This window comes from Rhipicephalus microplus, chromosome 3, assembly GCF_043290135.1.
Source record: "Rhipicephalus microplus isolate Deutch F79 chromosome 3, USDA_Rmic, whole genome shotgun sequence".
Taxonomy (NCBI): domain Eukaryota; kingdom Metazoa; phylum Arthropoda; class Arachnida; order Ixodida; family Ixodidae; genus Rhipicephalus; species Rhipicephalus microplus.
In genome coordinates, this window is record NC_134702.1 from 173255460 (window position 1) to 173270693 (window position 15234).

The 15234-nt window shown below is 46.6% G+C and overlaps 1 protein-coding gene across 2 annotated transcripts in view; it reads right to left on the reverse strand.

The window, feature by feature from the left end:
• Positions 1-15234, reverse strand: part of LOC142802713 (uncharacterized) — a 52585-nt gene that overhangs the window by 4827 nt on the left and 32524 nt on the right. The window contains exons 2-4 of one of the 2 annotated variants that reach the window (XM_075887716.1): positions 14099-14176; positions 13801-14020; positions 5230-7036 (exon numbers count right to left, since the gene is read on the reverse strand). In XM_075887716.1, coding sequence (XP_075743831.1) covers positions 6951-7036; positions 13801-14020; positions 14099-14176 — 384 coding nt within the window. In that variant the 3' untranslated portion in view covers positions 5230-6950. Of the gene's footprint in view, positions 1-5229; positions 7037-13800; positions 14021-14098; positions 14177-15234 lie in introns of those variants that run through there. The other variant, XM_075887715.1, reaches the window with a different exon arrangement.

The window sequence follows — 15234 nt, forward strand, 5'->3', positions numbered from 1 at the left end:
ATGCCGAACGAAAGTGTCAGGATGTACGTCGAGGACAAGACGAGCCTCTTTCGTCGAGCTGACCCCGACATGGCAGAAGAAAAGAGGGTCCGTCATTTAATGCGAGGAGTAAAGAAGCAGCTTTTCGCTGGCCTCGTTCGCTGTCCCCCAAAGACCGTGGCGGAATTTCGGACCGAAGCTATCCCAATGGAGGAAGTGCTACAGCAGCGCTCTACTGTGTACGACAGGCAAGTGAGTGCCGCTTTGTCAATAGGTCAGATCGGAGGTGCGGCAAGCAACATCAACATCGACTCTCTCGGTGATCTAATTCGATCGGGGGTGCGTGATGAACTAACAAAAGATTCAGTGCCAGTCCTAACCTACTACAGGGTCTATATGCAGCCTTGCCAGAAACGAAGTACGACAGGCTCTCCAAGTGCCGCCTTCCAACTATGTCCCCCCTGTCCCGACGGAGCCACATCGTGCATCATACGCAGAAGCTGTCAGCCGATATACTCCTGCTTCACCGGGCTTCGTTAATCCTATGCCACAGGATGCCCTTCCTTCGCTGCAGCCAATTCAGCACTTAAAAATCGACAGCCGCTTCCCAGAAAATCCGACGTATGGTGCACACTGGACAGATGACCACTGTGCTATCACTGTGGTGAAGCTGTACATGTGTACCGGGAATGTCGCTATCGTCGCCTCGAACTACACGGTTTTGCTGTCGACGCACCACGGCCGAGATTCGGCGAAAGACCGAGAGCTATTGAAGATTACCTCTGATAGCAGCGCATGCCACTGCGGCGGCAGTCGCGGTCCCCATCCCCAAGGCGATCTTCAAATTTTCGGAGCTTCCCAGGGGCGGCACCGGTGCGCTCGCCAAGCATTAGGCGGGAAAACTAACTACAGCGGCCTACGGGAGCAAGGCCACTGACACTCGACGCAAGCAAGGCCTCCCACCGACACAAGCACAGACACGGAGCGATTCCCCGACGACAGCGACGAAAGCCAGAAGCAGATTTTCTTAGAATATACATGTGGTAGTCGATGGTCACCACAACGTTAGTGCAATATTGGACATAGGTGCAGACTACTCGATCATAAGCAGAAAACTAGCAGCGCACATAAAGAAAGTTGTTACGCCTTGGTACGAAGCACAAATTTGTAGAGTATAAAGTTGGGCATGTTGGTAAGACATAGTTGATCGACGTAGCGCGTTTAGAAACATAGGACAAGGAAAGGGACAGAAGGGAGCGCTTACTTCCAACAAAATCTTTATTTCGAGGAGCGTACATATATATGCTCATGAACTTCGAAGACAACAGATAAACAGATGAAAGAAAAACCCTCCATTGCCATGCGCTAAAAACTTATGATCTCAAAAACGACAATTCTTTTTCACAAAGACCGAGAGAAGGAGTGCTGACGCAGTTCAGCCCTAATCTACTAATCTTTTCTGCTTCAATAATCTCCCTTGTCACTTAATTTCTGTTTTTTCCTATGATTACCGTACCATGAAAAAGTGGTTTGCAGCCACACGTACTGCAATGTAGTGCTAAAAAACCATCTCAACCATTTCTTACATTGCAAGCGTGTTCGCGGAGCCGGTCATTAATGCACCTGCCAGTTTGTTCTATGTAGTATTTACCACATGAAAGAGGTATCTGATAGATTACAAATTGCGCGCATGTGACAAACAGTGTTAAGTGCTTTTTAGAGCATCCCGGTTTTGCATGTGAAACAACTTTCATACACAAGTACGAGAGCTTTTTGGGGGCAGAAAACACCACTTTTACATTGGCCCGCTCCCCAACCTTTTTCAAGTTGTGGGAGATTCCATGCAGATAAGGCACTACGGCAAGCTTCTGACGTCTTACTGGCTCATCATGAGGGAGAGCTTGCTGCAAGGACTGAAGCTTCTTGACCAGAATACCCGCGACGGAAACGTGTACGTGAGAGGGGTAGCCAGCATCCAGAAGTCGTTCTGCTTGTTCCTTGAAACTAGCTGCCATCAGATGTGGACAAGATCTCTGTAAGGCGTTACTAAAGGACATGTTTGCAATGCCTCGTTTTACGAGCTTAGTATGGGCGGAGTGGTACGGAAGCAAGGGTTTGTTACTCCTCGGCTTGTACATCCAACAAATGTGGTCTAGGTGAAAAATGAGAGCGATATCTAAAAATCTGAGAGTGTTATTAACAGGCAACTCATGGGTTAAAATAAGGGGACTAAACCGCTCCTTGATGAAGTTGAAGATATCTAGGGCACAAAAAGTGGGGTCACAGTCAAGAAGAATGAGAAAGTCGTCAACAAATCTAAAGATGCGCATGATTCGGTTGTCACTAAGGTCACCGGAAACGGTTTTGTCGAGCTTGGCTAAAAACAAATCACTTAAGATTGGAGCAATACATGATCCAATACAAACGCCCTCCTTTTGAAGGTGGGGCTTCCCGTTCCATTGAATAAAAGTAGATTTCAAATAAAAGGATAAAAGTTCTAAAAAGCTACTAGACGATATACCAGCACTATTCTGAAATGTTATGCTACCAAGCTTGTTAATGCACTCTTCTACACAACTAAGAATCGATTTGTGAGGCAACGAATAATACAGATCTTTTACATTAATGGGAAAACCACTTATGTGCTGATTCGAACGGGGTCGGATGAAATCAAGAACTTGATGGGAATTTTTCACGAGAAATGGGTCATTTACTGTTAATAGACCAAGCTTACTTTGTAAAAACAACGCAACATTTTTTTGCCACATGCCATTTTCTGAAACGATAACACGAAATGGTTTTTCAGGCTTATGTGTTTTCGCACTGAAGAATAACTCAAGACAATCTTTTTTGCTAATTGCTATGTCACTAACAAGTTTACTGAGGTCGAGCTTTTCACACATCTTTTTTGCCTGAGACTTGACTTTAGAAAGAACATTGTCGTAACTTTTGAAAACAGATGAAACAGCTTCACTTACTTTAGAACTCAAAAGCTTGTAAGAAAGAACAGCAAACCCTCCTTTTTGTCAGGCTAGATCGGCACCAAGACGGGACGATAAAGGCAAGAGTAGCGTTCACAGGCACGAGCCGTTACAGCTGCCCCCGCAAGTGTCGAAAACCCTGTCACTAGGACCGAAGTTTGCGGTAGAGCCAAGGCTTTCCGCACCTGAAAGGCTCTCCTTGGTCCGCCAAATTTCTGGAAAGGCAACTGACTCAGAACATGACCGGTGTGTGTCAGCAGGTGTTGATGTGCTCCTTCGTTCGAAGCAACACTCTTCCAAATTGCCGCTGAGAAAAGTGGAGGCCTACCTTAGGAACAACGCCCTCGCCGTACTTCCAGCCGACAATGAAGGAGGGTTTGCTGTTCTTTCTTACAAGCTTTTCAGTTCTAAAGCAAATGAAGCTGTTTCATCTGTTTTCAAAAGTTACGACAATGTTGTTCTTTCTAAATTCAAGTCTCAGGCAAAAAAGATGTGTGAAAAGCTTGACCTCAGTAAACTTGTTAGTGACATAGCAATTAGCAAAAAAGATTGTCTTGAGGTATTCTTCAATGCGAAAACACATAAGCTTGAAAAACCATTTCGTGTTATCGTTTCAGAAAATGGCAGGTGGCAAAAAAATGTTGCGTTGTTTTTACAAAGTAAGCTTGGTCTATTAGCAGTAGATGACCCATTTCTCGTGAAAAATTCCCATCAAGTTCTTGATTTCATCCGATCCCGTTCGAATCAGCACATGTGTGGTTTTTCCATTGATGTAAAAGATCTGTATTATTCGTTGCCTCACAAATCGATTCTTAGCTGTGTAGAAGAGTGTATTGACAAGCTTGGTAGCATAACATTTAAAAATAGTGCTGGTATATCATCTAGTAGCTTTTTAGAACTTTTATCCTTTTATTTGAAATCTACTTTTATTCAATGGAACGGGAAGCCCCACCTTCAAAAGGAGGGCGTTTGTATTGGATCACGTATTGCTCCAATTTTAAGTGATTTGTTTTTAGCCAAGCTCGACAAAACCGTTTCCGGTGACCTTAGTGACAACCGAATCATGCGCATCTTTAGATTTGTTGACGACTTTCTCATTCTTCTTGACTGTGACCCCACTTTTTGTGCCCTAGATATCTTCAACTTCATCAAGGAGCGGTTTAGTCCCCTTATTTTAACCCATGAGTTGCCTGTTAATAACACTCTCAGATTTTTAGATATCGCTCTCATTTTTCACCTAGACCACATTTGTTGAATGTACAAGCCGAGGAGTAACAAACCCTTGCTTCCGTACCACTCCGCCCATACTAAGCTCGTAAAACGAGGCATTGTAAACATGTGCTTTAGTAACGCCTTACAGAGATCTTGTCCACATCTGATGGCAGCTAGTTTCAAGGAGGAACAAGCAGAACGACTTCTGGACGCTGGCTACCCCTCTCACGTACAGGTTTCCGTCGCGGGTATTCTGGTCAAGAAGCTTCAGTCCTTGCAGCAAGCTCTCCCTCATGATGAGCCAGTAAGACGCCAGAAGCTTGCCGTAGTGCCTTATCTGCATGGAATCTCCCACAACTTGAAAAAGGTTGGGGAGCGGGCCAATGTAAAAGTGGTGTTTTCTGCCCCCAAAAAGCTCTCGTACTTGTGTATGAAAGTTGTTTCACATGCAAAACCGGGATGCTCTAAAGAGCACTTAACACTGTTTGTCACATGCGCGCAATTTGTAATCTATCAGATACCTCTTTCATGCGGTAAATACTACATAGGACAAACTGGCAGGTGCATTAATGACCGGCTCCGCGAACACGCTTGCAACGTAAGAAATGGTTGAGATGGTTTTTTGGCACTACATTGCAGCACGTGTGGCTGCAAACCACTTTTTCATGGTACGGTAATCATAGGAAAAAACAGAAATAAAGTGACAAGGGAGATTATTGAAGCAGAAAAGATTAGTAGATTAGGGCTGAACTGCATCAGCACTTCCTCTCTCGGTCTCTGTGAAAAAGAATTGTCGTTTTTGAGATCATAAGTTTTTAGCGCATGGCGATAGAGGGTTTTCATCTGTTCATCTGTTGTCTTCGAACTTCTTGAGCATATATATGTACGCTCTTCGAAATAAAGATTTTGTTGGAAGTAAGCGCTCCCTTCTGTCCCTTCCCTTGTCCTATGTTTCTAAACGCGCTATGGGGATCAACAAATTCGTACTGCCGGCGGGCACGTAGTCACCCCAATCGGCATGTGCACTATCAGAGTGAGAGTGAGCATTCGGGGACGTATGTTTCTCGCCAGCTGCCTCGTACTTCGTGACTGTTCCCGAGACCTCACCCTGGGAGTCGACTTTTTGTGGGAGCACAGCGCTACTATCGATCTTGAAGAGCGCACCGTGACGTTTTCCACAGCTGAATCCTCCGACAAATATGACGACATCCGTGACAGCATGCTTCGCGTTTCTGCCGACAGCATCCTATTGCCTCTGCGTTCAAGCGTCCAAGTTGATGTAGTGTGTGACAAGTTACCGGATCGTGAGGTTGTTGCCAAAGTAAACTTTACGCTTTTGTTCGCGCTGCACGCAGCGTCATCATGCTTCATGACGGACACTCTGCCCTACTTGTGACTAATTTCAGTAACGAGTACCAGCACCTGTTTCGTGACACCGCCATCGCTTTCACCTACCCCACCGCAGACGTTCCTGAATGCTTCGCATCTACATCAGCCGACAACGAGCTTCGACCGACACCAAGCGACGTGACTTAACTACTTGCAAAAGTTGATGTCAACTCGACCCTCTTGGAACAAGAGCATACGGAGCTACGTGAACTGCTATATCAATTAAAAGTGCTTCGCGTCCACCTCAAAGGTTCGTCAGACACCGATCGCTAAACACAGAATGATTACGTATACCGACACCTCGCCCATAAAACAACACCCTTACCGCGTTTCGACAAAGAAACGTGACGTGATAAATGCTGAAGTCGAAGAGATGTTGCAAGATGGCGTTATCCAACCTTCGAAGAGTGCCTGGTCATCTCCAGTCGTGCTCGTGAAGAAAAAAGATGGATCACTGCACTTCTGCGTGGACTACAGGAAACTCAACAGCGTGACTAAAAAAGACATCTATCCGCTGCCCCGCATCGACGATTCCCTAAACAGACTGCAGCGGGCCAAGTAATTTTTATCGATAGACTTGAAAAGTGGCTACTGGCAGATCGAAGTTGATGAACGAGATCGTGAATAACCGCATTCGTTACACTGGATGGCCTATATGAATCCAAAGTGCTTCCCTTCGGCCTCTGTTCTGCACCTGCAACATTCCAGAGAATGATGGACACTGTTCTTACCGGTCGTAAGTGGCACACGTGCCTAGTTTATCTGGATGATGTTGTTGTGTTTTCTGCCACCTTTGAGGAGCACCTGAAGCGTCTGCCGAATGTGCTGGAAGCGCTCCGCTCTGCTAACCCGACACTGAAGCCAGAAAAATGCCACTTCCCTTACAAGGAACTAAGGTTTCTCGGCCATGTTGTCAGTGCGGATGGTATTCGACCAGACCCAGACAAAAGTACCGCCGTGGCCTCGTTTCCGGTTCCACGTGATAAGAAGGCAGTACATCGCTTCCTAGGGCTCTGCGCGTACTATCGCCACTTTATAGCCAATTTTTCTATGATTGCTGAACCGCTCACTCGACTCACTCTTGAAGATGTTCCATTCGTCTGGGAGGATGAACAGGATGCAGCTTTCTCTGAACTGTGGGAGCGTTTGCAGACACCACACTTCTCGCTCACTTTGACCATGACGTTGATACTGAAATTCATAATGACCCCAGCAACGTGGGTGTTGGTGCTGTCCTCGTACAACAACAAGAGAGCACAGAGCGAGTGATAGCGTACGCTAGCCGCACTCTTTCCCGTGCCAAGGTCAACTACTCCACGTCAGAGAAAGAGTGCCTCGCTGTTGTATGGGCCACGATGAAATTCAGACCTTACCTTTACGGACGCCACTTCAAGGTAGTGACCGACCATTATTCGTTGCGCTGGTAAGCCAACCTACGGGACCCGTGTGAGCGACTGGCACGATGAAGTCTTTGTCTGCAGGAATACGATTTCACGATCGCTTACAAATTGGGCCGCAAGCACGAAGATGCTGATTCATTATTTTGTGCATCTGTCAAAGTTTGTGGCCACGACACCGAGGATGACGGTGGTTTCCTTGGGGCCCTTACTACAACAGATCTCATTACACGACAGCGCCCGAACGATGAAATTCGCGCAGTTATCAAAAACCTTGAAGGACGCAACATGTTCCATACCTCGACGTATTTCTCAAAGTATGTCGTCGTTATGTCTGCGAAATGGGGTCCTGTATACGAAAAACCCCAACAGCAATGAGAAAACCTATCTTCTAGTTGTGTCAACTGCCATGCGTGACGACATCCTTCTTGCCTGCCACGATGAGCCCACATCTGGTCACTTAGGTTCCTCTCAAACTCTCGCCCCGAAATGTCGCTCGAGTTCGACAAGTTTACTACTGGCCTATGCTTTCTGCATCCATTAAGTGATTTGTGAAAAGCTGCCGGGAATGTTAACGCCGCAAATCCCCGCCACTGAAGCCCACGGGGCTTCTTCAACCAATAGAACTACCCAGAGCGCCATTTGATCAAATAGGAATGGACTTACTGGGCCCTTTCTGCTATCATCTGCCGGCAAAAAAAGGATCGTAATGGCCGCCGAATATTTGACGAAGTATGCCGAAACAAAGGCACTACAACGTGCTACGACTTCTGATGTCGCCAAATTCTTTATGGACCAGATCGTTCTTCGACATGGCGCTCCATCGTGCGTAATCACACACAGAAGAACAGCATTCATATCCCACCTCTTTCATGACGTATTCAAGCTCAGCTACACGAGCCATCGCAAGACCACAACATATAATCCGCAGAGCAACGGCTTGACAAAGCGACTAAACAAGACCATCACTGACATGTCATCTATGCACGTAGATGTCCAGCATAAGACCTGGGACCAGGTGCTACCGTACGTCATACTCGCGTAAAATACTGCCGTCCAGGAAACTACGCAATTCACGCCTTTCTGTCTTGTCTATGAACGTGAGGTCCAGACCATGCTGGATGCGATACTTCCACACAATTCCGACGCTTTCATCACTCCTGATGCCGTCCAGCTTACCCAGTATGCCGAAGAAGCACACCAGTTAGCACGCCTACACATTACGCAGCAGCGGAGTACAAACGCATGCCGCTACAACGCTCGCCATCGACAAGTTGAATACCATCCAGGCGATCAAGTTTGGGTGTGGACTCCAGTCCGACGCAAGGGATTGTCAGAAAAACTGCTCAGTCGCTACTTCGAACCATACAAAATGTTGCGACGCGTGAGCGGTGTGAACTAAGAGTTGGTCACTGACGGCGCCTTCTTGCCACGGCGGCGAAGGCACTCCTCAGAGATTGTGCACGTAGTGTGACTAAAGCTGTACTTCACGCGATAGTGTCACTGTGCATGAACCTTATCGGTGTTTCTGTGTATGCGCGTATTTTCTCTTGGGTCACCCCGACTTTGCCTTTGAACTTCACGAGCATCAGAGCGATGCTTTTTTTTTTTTAGAGGAGGAGTAATGCCACTTGGCCGCTAGTTACGGCGAGCGCAAGCCATGGATGCCCGCGAGAATGGAAGACGATGTTCTGGGGCAGCGCGTGCTCTGGCTAGTTGTTGTTTATTGAAGCAGCCATCTTGCCAGTTCTCGGTGTATTTCCCCGCCGGCTCAATTCTTCCAAGTTGAAGACCTTTCATAGCACGTGACAATACAGTATTGCCACAGTTACATTTTTCACTAACGTCTCTCTGCAGTTTAAATGAGAGCACAATGATAAGCAGGGGAGACAAAGTCTTTTACGAATCATTACTTACATCTTGCAGTGTCAAAGCAAACTACCACTGTTGCGGATGATTGCGACCGCACGACAACAAGCAGGAGAACCGAGGAGAAAGAAGAATAGTTAGGCATGAGCGGTTGGAATAAAGGCACGCTCTAGGTCTTGGGCTCAGGTCTTGAATACGCGACATCCTTCTGGTGCCGACCCCCCCCCCCCCTGTCACGCCCTTCCAAGACTTCTACTTCTGATGGCGTCGCCGGAGCGGCTGCGTAAGAAGCGTGGCGTCGGCTGGGCTAGCGTCACACGAACTATCACACTGCTGACCGACGAGGTGCAGGCTTCCATTTCCGATGCCTTGTCAGGTCGACTCCCACATTGCCTACCTCCTTCAAAGGAATGCCAAACTTGTCACCTTAAACAAAGAAATCTTCGATGCGATTGACGACGACGACTATGAGGAAGAGCTCGAAGTCGTAGAAGAATACGACCGAAGGGTCTCTTGCGCCGTGCCCTGAGCGCGTTTCTTCCTCCGAGAGGCCGGAAACAAGGCGACAGTAACAAGTGCTGCAAGGTTGGTAGCTACATCACCTAACGCCGACGCCGGTGGTGCCAGCACCGTAGTCCAGAGTCAGGTCAGTGACTCTTCTCGAGTAGCCGATGAGATTCCCAGTCTAGGAACGATGCCGCATCATCACACGGTGGCCCTGCCGAAACTACAGATCCCGATGTTTTCCGGCGCACTTCGCGATTCGCAGTCCTTCTGGGACCATTTCAGTGCCATGATTCATCTGGATGAAGACTTTTACAGATAGAGAAGTTCAAGTACCTTCAGTCCTATTTGAGTGGTGCAGCAAAGAGAGCAATCGAAGGCATCCGACTAACCGAGGACCATTACAATATCGCGATCAAGACCTAGACGGAGCGATTTGGTCGATACGACTTGCTTGTCAACAAGCACGTTGACCACCTGCTCGCCTTAGCGCCAGTCAAGTCGTCGGTAGGCGTGGAGAAACTTCGCCTGCTCTACCACAAGGTCAACTTTCGAGTCTTCACGTTGACCGGTCTGGGCGTCTCTCCGGACCAGTACGACGTGGTCCTCAACCACGTCCTGATGAAGTGTCTTCCGGATGATTTTGCGATTCTCTACTGCCAGAAGGCGCAGGAAGCGTCGCAGGAAACGTCCGGCATCGCAACACTTGAACAGAGAGCTCGCCAGACTGCCGAATTGCTCAGTTTTCTGTGCATTCAGATTAAGGTTCCCGAGAAAAGCAGGCCAGAACAAACAGCGTCTGGTTTCTCGCAGTCGCAGCCTGAAGAGGTCGAACCTTTGTTGGCACCGATGGGACATTTGCCTACGGTGTCCGCACTTGCTGCCGAATCTGTTACCGTTACGGAAGAGATGTGCCCTATATGCAGCAGTTGTCAGCACACTATCACGAACTGCAACGTTCAACTCTCGGCTGAGGAAAAACGAGCTCAGTTCCGCACTTCTCGCTGCTGCTACGTTGCGGCTTGCAAAACCACATGGCACGTTTTTGCTGCCTGCACGCAGCATCACCGGTAAGTGCAACCGAAGACACCTCGCTATCCTCTGTGAATTGTTCACACTGGCAGCCCCAACCAGGATAAACGCGACGACAGTGAACCAGGACAAACTGCACATCGCCGGGCGAGGCACTAACACGCCTTCAGTGACATCGGCCCCAAGCGCCCTGAGCGGAATCAACGCCGTTCTTCTTCAAACAGGACGAGTCTGGATAGGGTACGGATCCCATAAGCGTCTCGTGCGCATTCTTTTCGACAGCGGCAGCCAGCGCGCATTCATCCCAGCGGATGTTTCAAAGGACCTAAGGTGCCCGGTTATCGGAACCAAAGTACTTTCTTTGGTTATGGTCAGCCACTCGAAGCCTCGCGAAGTAACACGCAGTTGACGGGTAGCGTTGACTCTATGAGGCCAGCGTAGGGACATGGCGGTAATCATGGAGGCCTTGGAAGTACCCAAAGTGTGTGCAGTAACAAGTCCGCCGCTCAGTACTAATGTTTCGCAGCTTTTGTGGGACATGAACTTGTCGTGCTGCAGACAACTTTCATCCCGACACCTGGAACCCACAGGAAGTAAGCATTTTACTCGGTTTCGACGTCTACGGGAAGGTAGTAACTGGAAGAATAGATCGCTTGTCCAGTGATCTTACGGCCATGAAAACCAAGTTTGGCTGGACTGTTCAGGGCACCATAGAACGCGAGAGAAGTTCAGCATACATGAGCGCTCTATTCCTGTACTATACCACGAAGTTTGTCCCTAAAGGTGATCTTTCTGCAATAAGGCGTCTCGGGGTCATGGGGACCAAGGAGCCTGCTGAGAAAAGAAACAAGGCTCCACCAGAACTTGAGGCATCTGAACAGGGCATCATAAAGTTGGATGGCTGCTACAAGGTTCCGCTAAAACCACCAGGTTTGGGTAGACATTCAGGCAGTGATCATCAAAGATTGGGAGAAGGCTATCCACATGTGCAATTGAACTGGTTCAAGAAACGTTCTGAACTGTATAGACACCGTGGCAAGGCAATCAGAGAGGCATTTAGCAAAAAAACAGAAAAGGCAATTGGAAATACGACAGCCAAAAGATGATGGCTATTATCCGCCTCATCATGCAGTAATTCATGAAAATGCTGTCATACCAAGGCTTTGTGCTGTGTCTGGCACCTCAACGCACACGCTAGGTCATGCCTGCCACATCGTTGCCCTGCTAAAGGGTTCAAAGCTCAACGCTGATGTTGTGCAGTAGCTGCTCGTCTCCCAGAGCCAACCAGTCGTCTAGTGTAAGTTCGGGGGAGATCTTTGGTGGGAAGACAGGTCATACCGGATCACCCGCTTGACAGGAAATGCATTGAGATGGTCATTAGTGCTACAGCTTGAACGCCGAAGACCTTGTTGTTGGGAGCTGCGAAGTGTGTTCCTGTGTTGACGGTAGTGCATGTTCAGTGCTACAATAGCTGAATGGGGTGGTCAGCGCACCCAGCAGAGAATGATATTGGGCGCATGCTTTAGAGTGACCAGCTTCTGGAAAGGCAAGGAAAGTGACTGGTTCAGTTAGCATATATTCTGGAGGCAAGTCAGCCTGACAAGTGATCTGGACTAGCGAGACTACCTTGTGATCGTCTTGGCCCCTTGGAGTATGTTGCAGATAATTGCGGCCGCGCGACAACAAGCAGGAAAACTAAGGAGAAAGAAGGATGGGAGGGCACGAGCGGTTGAAATAAACATGGACGTTCTTGGTGTAGGGCTCGGGTCTTGAATACACGACAACCACTACTGAACATCGTCGCGTCTTATCTGCATAAGTATTTTGCTCAGCCTACACAGATATCTAAAAACAAAAAGATGCATTATTAAGTTTTTAGTCCGGACCATGAGACATTCGTAAACATGGTGTGCGTGCTGTAGCCGAAGTTACGACAAGTGGACTTGTCGTTTTCAAGGCTTCTTGTTGAAAAGTCGACTGCAACATTATTTGCCACACAAGTGAAACTTCATGTCGACAATTTAAATTAACACTGCAATAAAATTCATTACTTTTTCCATTTCAATAGTGTTTGCACAAACCCCGAAAAAAAAGAAAGATTAGTAAATCTCGTTTGTTTCGATTCCGGCAATCTGGAGTCGCAGTCCAGACACGGTCTCATACCAATCACAAGTTTGAGTTCGTAATGCATTAGGCTGCCACTTACGGTGTAAACTGGTAAAAAAGTTTCAAGAAGAATCTACTACAATGCCTGTATGGCAATATCCAGAGGAAGTAATTTTCGGGTGATAACTGATAGTAATGCGTAATGAATAATTTTTGTAGTATGTTCAAAGACTACGGTAAGAATATGAGAGATGCCATAGTGCAGGGCTCCGAATATTTCTACAGCCTCGAGTTCCTTATTAAGTAAGGAATGTTCCTGCGCTTACATCACTCCTGGCAGACATTGGTCCTCTACCGTCACTCATCGAACACTCTTTCTCAGGTTCTGGTTAAATACTGGCCATCCTGGCTATGGTTATTAACATGCTAAAAACCAAGATATCAAGAAGAATGTGCCATTTGTTGGCTATATCCAGCACAATAAGAAGAACCCAGTTGAGGGCATAGCACGTGACATTGCAAGAACTTTATGAGGTGACATGCGTAATTTTAGTGATCTGTTGCTGAGCAGATGAGTAACCGCCACAAGAAACAACACCCACAAATGAAATGTAAGAGCATTCCTAAAATCTTATTTTCAAATTGCACTGATGCTATACATTAACAGATTTCCACTTTGCATACATTCATCTTCTAGCCGTTCCCGCAACGTGCTGCCCTGAGAGCGCTTAGATTGTTTTTGGTGCATCGTCTCTGACAGTTGTTCCAGCGGTGTGACGCGGGGTATCGTGGTAACGACACATGATCCGTGCCAATTCCTCCAAATGTACACCTGCTGAGGAATCCGTTTCTCAGAAACAGGCAATACACTACTGAGAACGTCCAAACGAAACAACATTGATGGTGTACATGTACGAGTACGCTCAGGCGTGCCATGTGCACATGACCTAGTTTGTGCATGACGTGTCAATGCACATGTGTGATGTGATACAGGGATGACTTCCTTGGAGTAAAACTGTAGATACTTAATAAACAGGTGCGGTTGGTTGCTGTCTCAAAATAAATCAACAGGTGTTTCATACCTTTGTAAGCACTGTACTTGCCGCTCTCTCACCAATTACATCGCACTGAAGAGACAGACAACACGAAAATTACTTTGCTAACTATGGCAACCGTATTCCTTTACGTCACTGTTTACGGATGATGACTGGTCGAACGCAAAAGCACTGAGTTGTTACCCTCATTTCATGTAACAGTGTGAAATACCGCTATGGCACCTTTGTGGCCAAACTGAATTTTTCATAAATCCGATGAGAAACGCGAATACATACCTGAAGAAAAAGCGTATGGTTCTGTTTGCATAGCAGTTGATGATAGGATTTTCTTTTCGTCCGTTTGGGATCCTTCGTGGCACATAAGTAGCTGCACTTGAACCGATTTCTCTGTACTATCATTCGTTTCACACGCTGGCTCTGGTGATGTTTCCACAGCTTGTCCCAAATCACAAGCCAGACCTGGTGCTACTTTAAGAACTTCCTCTGTTACGTCATCCTGAAATTATATTGCTTGTTTTGTTACAAGTGGTAATGCAAAATATCATTCCGAGAAAAGAAATCAAAGCCGCTTTACCTGATCTATTTTGCTACGATGATTTGGTTTTGACGTGTGTAGGATGGTTGTGCCTCCAAGGAGCAAACATCCAAGAATCTGAAATAGAGCATAAAAAGACGAGTTACTGATGTATGCACACAAAAATAGGAACATATCGCATTCATTAGAATGCCCGCTTCTTAAACATCTTTTAAAGGATAATATAAAACCAATTATACTTCTGTAAAATTGCCTAATCAAATTTCTAATGCTGCACCAAGCACTGCCAATGTTCGTGAAGAACTCAAACCTAAAGGACGGTAAAAAAATTAGGCGAGTTGGAAAATGGCCATGATGTTCAGCGTAAACAAAACACAAACGAAATAAGAAAACGACCACACAAGCGTTGAATTGTTGAAAGCACTGACAGAGCATTTCTGTCACCATTTCCTTCTCTTGTCCATGTTTTGTTTGCACTGGGTGCCATAACTAAAACCAATTATATACTTCTGTGTGGAGTTTCACTGAAGGTGTCGTAACAATACTACCTCTAGTGGAAGAAGCTCATGTAAATCTACTTCCTTGAATTAAAGATGAAGATGAAAATGGTTTATTGGCCTCTGTAGTCCTGAAAATATTTGAAAGAATATCTTTGTATCTATATATATGCTCTAAAATTTCGATCCAGCGCATCCTTCCCTTACTGTGAAAGATAATCGGACTTGATTTGTAGAGGGCGCTCTTCTTCGTTAACGAATTGGAAACAAGGTGGCGGCAAAGGAGCGGTGCGTGGTTTTAATAAAATATGTTTGTTGAAACTTGTGCGTAGCATGGATTGAAAGACGAAGAGGAGTAGTGAAACAGAAACTTGATGAGCTTGGACAGTTCGACGGAGGCCGTGTCGGGAGGCTGTTGTGCAGTGCGCCAATACAGTCTGCAAAAAAGAATTTAAACATAGTTTGTTCTTTATGCTGAAGATTCTGGAAGCCGGCCTTCATTCCACTAGCTATCGCTTCTGGTCTGCCATGTCGTTCTGCAACCAAACCGTCATGAAGTGCGTAAAAAACAACAGGCTTGTCATTATTTCCAAAGTACAAAAATTGTGAATGGTGCAAAATAACTTATCCAATCCCGAAAATTAAGAGTTCTCGAAGCGTCATGCCCTCTATAGTTGA